Source organism: Amblyomma americanum, chromosome 5 (assembly GCF_052857255.1).
Source record: "Amblyomma americanum isolate KBUSLIRL-KWMA chromosome 5, ASM5285725v1, whole genome shotgun sequence".
Lineage (NCBI taxonomy): Eukaryota > Metazoa > Arthropoda > Arachnida > Ixodida > Ixodidae > Amblyomma > Amblyomma americanum.
Window position 1 is genome coordinate 186,130,058 of NC_135501.1, and position 6,052 is coordinate 186,136,109.

The window sequence follows — 6,052 nt, forward strand, 5'->3', positions numbered from 1 at the left end:
GAAATGCTCCAATGTCTCTACTTCGCCACAAGCCGCACAGAGGTTTGTGGGACTGAACCCGCATCTACATAAGTACAGATTTCAACGGGGAATCCTGCACCGCATGAGTGTCATCGTTACCTCACACTGCCGGGTTTTACACGCACGAGTCTTCCATGGGTACATGAGATGGCAGTCGACAGTAGAGAGTAAGGGATCGTTGCATGCGGCGGTTATGAACTGAAAACGCTGAAATCGAGTCATTGCAAAGTGAAGTTCTGGCAGCAGACGGCATTTAGTTCGAGGCTTTCCTGCTTGGGGCGCCGTAGTACACGTTTCTCGGAGGACGTAATAAATGCGGTTGCGTAAAATGCACGTCTACTTACGATATAAGTGGTTTTTTGCTGGACTATGTCGGCATCCGACATATTTTGAGAAAAATAGTCTTTATAATCAAGTTTATTAAACTAATAATGACGTCATGCGCGATTGGTGCGATGGTTAGCGGAGGTCGATTGTGGTGGCGGGCTGCAGCAGTTTGGCCGCGGTCCATCAATTCTTTAGGTGCGTGCGTTACTTTAAACATACATTACGTGAGTAGGCGTTCCATTTTCGCTACAAGAGTAGTCATGGATAAGATCGAGGACATCCGAGTCACGGAATTGAAGAATTCTGCGTACATCAAGCCTACGCGACTCCTTTTCAAGCAGGTGAGCCGAGCGCTCGCCCGCCAGCTGATGTGCCGAAGCACCTCTGCGGAACATAAGCCGATCGTAATTGGTTGTGTTACTTTTTTTTTTTTTACCTTTCACCCGCAGAACGGAAAAGAGAGAATATGGGATCTTATGAAGAGCCACGACAGGTATGTACTGTAGTACCGGGTTTCCCGGGTCTCCTCCGTGCTCACGTGCTTGCACACGTAGTACGTGTTGTGGACGCGTGATCATATCAAGTTTATGGTCTGACGCGAAGTGAATTCTCTGCCTGCAGCGTGGCGGCTGTTATTCACAACAAGACCAGGGACGTCCTCGTGTTCGTCAGGCAGTTTCGTCCAGGTAAAAATTTGTTTTGTAAGCTGTTTCGCTTCGAGGTATAGTTGCCGCTGGTTTCGATTTGTGTGTAACTACGCGACCAGTTGCACATGTTCTCGCACTGATGGAAGCGAAAAAAATATGGGAAGTCGGCGCTCAGAAAACTGTTATCTTGCATTTTGCTTTCAATTGCATTTTCTGTTGCAATTTACATTCTTCATTTCTAGGCGGTGGCCTTAAGAAACATGCTTTCGCAGTGTCGTCTGCTATTCATGATGAGGTTGGCCGCTTAGCTGTATAAACACGCTTTCAAGTGTAGCGCGCCGCACTGGCTACGTTATGTGGAGCATTGGGAGAGAACATGAATCTGCATAGAGTGATTGAGAAATGTTCGTAGTGATTGCATATAATTAAGCAATTGCAAGCCAACAATTGGGCCGGCAGTTCCCGGGCTTTTTTAATTCTAGGACGGGAGCGGTCACTGTATAAACAGAGAGGGAGAAAAAAAAAAGCTTGTGTGCAGAAATAGTTCAGAAAAGAAATTGATGGCCATGAGCGTTGCTGGGCAAAACATACAATGATTCTATTCTGCATCGTGCCATTTTCTAACAATTTGATGAATGGAAATTTGCCAATATATATTTTCGGGCTGCGGTTATCGTACACTATTACAAGCGGTTGTGTGCGTTCAACATTAAATGAAAACACAAATGGAGACAATATGAGCAAGGATGTGTGCAGAGAAAAGATATGTCACTGTCATCAGTCATTATCTTCCTGTCTTAGCTTTCTTGATTGTATCCTATTTAGATTGAATTTCTTCAAAGTTTTACATACAGGCCTACTTTTGTGTAAGAATTGAAGTGCAGTAGAAATTTGCTCTTCATTATATGTGCAGCAGATAAGCTATTCTCTTCTATCGTGACCTCAGTGCTAGGCGCACTTGTGAAAATCCTGTTGTTTCGTGCAGGGCAATAAGTTCTGATTCCTCTCAGGGCGAAATGTAACTCATTCACTCTTTAAGTTTCACTCAGAGGTGGCATTCGGCTACAAACTTCGTTTCCTACTACGTTTGTCTATGGCACTTGGCTGTTATAGCAGCATTTTATCAGGATTTAGCAGAAAAAATGAGCAAAACTTCAAAGAAAGCAGAAATTCTCATCCCAAGGCCTGTGTTGCCTTCTGCCGCCTGGGGCACGAAACAAGTGCCAGAAAAACGTCTACACATTAATTTTCTAGCAACAAATTCTGCTGCTATTGCTGTTTTTGAGAAATGGTGCGTAATTTTCTTTGAATTGTTATATACAATGCCATGCCTTGATTCACTATGTTGTAAAAGAACGGGAGTACCATGGACGCAAAACAGACCTAAAACAGAAGGCAGAAACAGATGTCAAAGGACACCTACCTTATGAATTATGAGTGCAAATGAGGCTGTGGTTTAGCAAGAGAAGCATTTATGCCTGTCTTCTTGAGCAGTATGCAACATTCAACACATTCAGTGCTTTGGAATAGTACATGTTACTGAGATGTTAATCTGTATGTGACAAATTTTATTTTTATGCTGATAATGAAGCTGACGTGACTGAATTTGCAATTAAGTGTGTGTGTGGGGTGTCCTCGCAACTTTTTCAGCGGTATACTATGGTCGGATCCCGGCGCATGAGTTGGCTTCGGGCGCCCCCATCGACACGCGCAAATATCCGGGCAACTTGGGTGTTACGCTTGAGCTGTGTGCGGGCATCATTGACAACGAGAAACTGACACCTGCTGAGACCATGCGAGAGGAGATGCTTGAAGAGTGCGGATACAATGTGCCGTTGGCCAACATACAAAAGGTCACCTCATTTAGGTAATAATGTCTCTGTGCCTGACCAGACCTTTGGGATAGTCTAAAGGTTCGTGTGTAGTAATTGTGTTTCTCTTGACTTTTACAAAGCTAGGCTTTGCAGAACGTGCGAGACATTACGTTGTTACTTGGCAAGAGTGAGCGCTCATAAAAATATGTAGTTTAAGTTGTCATCAAATACAGACTGGGGTGCGACACTTTTGGCTTTCATCAGCATGTTGCCTTTGGTGGTTATGTCATTGGGCCATTGAGCAGGAGTTCCTAGAGTTGGCCCTTTCCCACAGCTACCTTATTTCAGTAGAGAGGAATGCAAATGTATATGTGCATGGTGGTCTTACAGTGTTCTTAGGACATCTAAAGAGCTGAAACGACCATTTTACACGTATGTAACACAATCACGAATATAATGAGAGTAGGGATTTTGAGAACACACAAAAATAATTTTAAAAAAATAAAGCATTAGGATTATAACGTGATCTCGGCTTGTTCGCCAACTACAGCCGATGGCACAGAAGAAACAGACAGAATGCTTAAATGCAAACGCAGCGAATGCGTTGGTACCGCTTGAGAGGAATAACACTTCAGAAAGGTGGGCATCACCATAGAGCGCAGCAAAGCCTCTGACGCGCTAACGCACGCAGTCTCACTCGCAGCAGTGGCTGCCTTGCCACTACCTTGCCGCCACTGCTTCATGTTTTGTACTGCCTAAAGCCCTTTGATAATTAACATTTAAGAGGCTTTAGTGCTGCCCAGTCCTGTGCCTGTTTGGCCTTTGCTTTCCCTACTCAAATCTTTCAGCACCATCTCTCTCTGTTTCTCGATGGCACGCATTGCCTTCTTTCCAGGATAGCCACCCTCTGATTTTCCCATGCGCATGCGGCCCCCAAGGTCGTCGCAAAGTCGGCTTTTCCTAGCAGCTAGTGAGTCTTGCGGTAAAGGTCACTGTAGCTATAATTTCCAGCAAGAGAAAAAAAATCGCATTATATTGCGTTCAGAACACGAGGTGCGTTCTGAAACTGATGAATTGGGGAAAAAAACTGGCATTATATTCATGTAAATATTCCTTATTGGCATATTGTGTAAGGTGTCGATTTAAACGTAAAATTTCACTTATATATCAACCTTAATATTTGGTGACAGTGCCTCTTTAATTTCTCCTATCTGCTGTTTTTTATTTTTTTGCTTTCAGGGCTGGTGTTGGGATTCTAGGTGCAAAGCAGGAGCTGTTTTTTGTTGAAGTGACTGATGACATGAAGAAAACTGCTGGCGGGGGTCTTGACGAGCAAGGCGAGATGATTGATGTCGTTGAGCTGACAAGAGCTGAAGCCAAGAAAATGCTGTTTGACGAGAGCATTATGAGGCCCGCAGCATTGCTCTTTGGCATTACCTGGTTCTTAGAGGTCAAGTCAAAGCAGTAGGACGGTCTTGGCAATGTATAGAATATGTTTAATAGAGTTTATTTACATTTTTATTCTTGATATACTGGACTGTATTTTGGCTCGACAAACTCAGGCCTGATGAACTCTGGCTTACCGGACTCATTATGCAATTCACATATGTATTCACCTCAAGACATAACTGCCTGATGCGAGCACTTTGGGACATGCTGCCCTGCTTTTGATGCTGCGGGCTTCGTAGAAGCTAAGAGAAAAAAAACAACTTAGAAGTCTGTAGAACATGTTTAGTAGGTTTTATTTGTAATTTTATACTTGGTGCTGTGGCTAACACTTTGGCCCACTGAAAGCATCATATGATGTATATATTCAGTATTACAACAAGCTTAATTAAGCCCAGATTTTTATTTGTCACTACACGGTGTCATGTAAGTGCAATAAAAATATTGCATAAGAGTCGCAATTTTTTGTTTTTGTTCGATAAGAATGAAGTGCAGCTTTTACTTATCATTGGACACCAACTCCAAGTGCCGCTCACCTCACTGAATATTTGGTTTTCCGGACAAGCCCAATGAAACTGCTGGAAAAAGCTTAGCTTATTATTTGGAGTAGGCTTTTTTGTGGTTCTTCACAGATTAGCTGGTCCCACACTTTGCTACACTGGATGGATATGGCAGCATGCATTTTCCCAAATGCTTCCATTTCTGAATACTGGCTTTTTGAGTCCCAAAAAAACGTGTTAAATGGCGTTTCGTTTATAGAAAATTCACCATGTTGTGAAAGCGATTATTGTTTTGATGAAAAAGTTTATTATTGAAAACTTAGTTCTTCCACTTTGCAGAACAAAGTTTTGTTTATGGTTGATTACAACCATTACATTGCCTCTTCATGTGACTGTAAAGCTTTGTCTGGTGTGTTTTTTTTACCGTTTCATTGCACGAACCTTTTTGTACCTTGTGAGATATGTTGACTTTGGCAAATAAACTTAAAATTTCTTGACAGTGAAGGTACGTCAATGTGCATGCAAGTTTGAAGTACATTTGCACATTTGGTGAGTTTATTCACATTAATGTTTCTTGGTGGTTTCCAGCAACAGCGCCACAGTTCATGTTGTTTTTGTCTGCTGTGTGGTTTGCATGTTGACGAGCAAGAGAGGATCATAGAATATGATGCTTTGCATGACGCTTTGTAAAGAGCAGCATTGGCTTAATTGTTGCAATGCTCCAAAGTTTTTAATTGCATAATGTGCTAATTATATTTTTGTTGTTATTGATGTTATAGTGCATTATCAGCCTTCCTGTTATGCCTGGGTCTCCTACCTGAGAACAGTGTGCTGGGACCAGTATGCTGAAACCCGAACTTTATTTCCTGCACTGAAGCTGTAATAAAGTATAGAGCCATGTTTTATTATGTTCGTTTCACTGAACTATCTGAATATGACAGAACCAAGAAACAAAAAAAAATACAAAAGGAAGTCTGGCTCATTTAGTGTGAAAAACTACCTTTTCTTTAAAATTTTACATAACTTGGGCTTTGGACAGTAATACCATACACATACGCGCAGGAGCTCGGACGACGTTTTAGCGGCAGGCTAGCAGCGGGCTTTAGGCAGCCACAGCAGACGACATTTAGTTCGAGGCTTCCATGCTTGGGGCGCCATGGTACATGCGCCGCCTTGCCACTTCTTGCAGTACCTGATAAATGTGGTTGCGAGCAGTACGCGTTTATTTAAGATAAAAGTGCGTTTTTGATACTTACTGTAGGTATTCACGCACATTTATAAATCAACCAACGCCGAT

General features: G+C 42.5%; 1 protein-coding gene across 1 annotated transcript; it reads left to right on the top strand.

The window, feature by feature from the left end:
- The first annotated feature begins 437 nt into the window (after positions 1 to 437).
- On the top strand, positions 438 to 4,518 carry LOC144133198 (uridine diphosphate glucose pyrophosphatase NUDT14-like). Its single transcript, XM_077666090.1, has 5 exons — positions 438 to 689; positions 798 to 841; positions 970 to 1,034; positions 2,646 to 2,862; positions 4,049 to 4,518. The coding sequence occupies exons 1-5, from the start codon at positions 453 to 455 to the stop codon at positions 4,275 to 4,277; spliced, it is 792 nt and encodes a 263-aa protein (XP_077522216.1). The 5' UTR covers positions 438 to 452; the 3' UTR covers positions 4,278 to 4,518.
- The last annotated feature ends 1,534 nt before the right edge of the window (positions 4,519 to 6,052 follow it).

Bases quoted from the DNA above. Each gene is read 5' to 3' on its own strand.
- LOC144133198 (XM_077666090.1), top strand. From the start codon at position 453: ATGACGTCATGCGCGATTGGTGCGATGGTTAGCGGAGGTCGATTGTGG. The intron at 842-969 runs GTATGTACTGTA...CTCTGCCTGCAG, and splicing joins CTTATGAAGAGCCACGACAG to CGTGGCGGCTGTTATTCACA. The intron at 2,863-4,048 runs GTAATAATGTCT...TTTTGCTTTCAG, and splicing joins CAAAAGGTCACCTCATTTAG to GGCTGGTGTTGGGATTCTAG.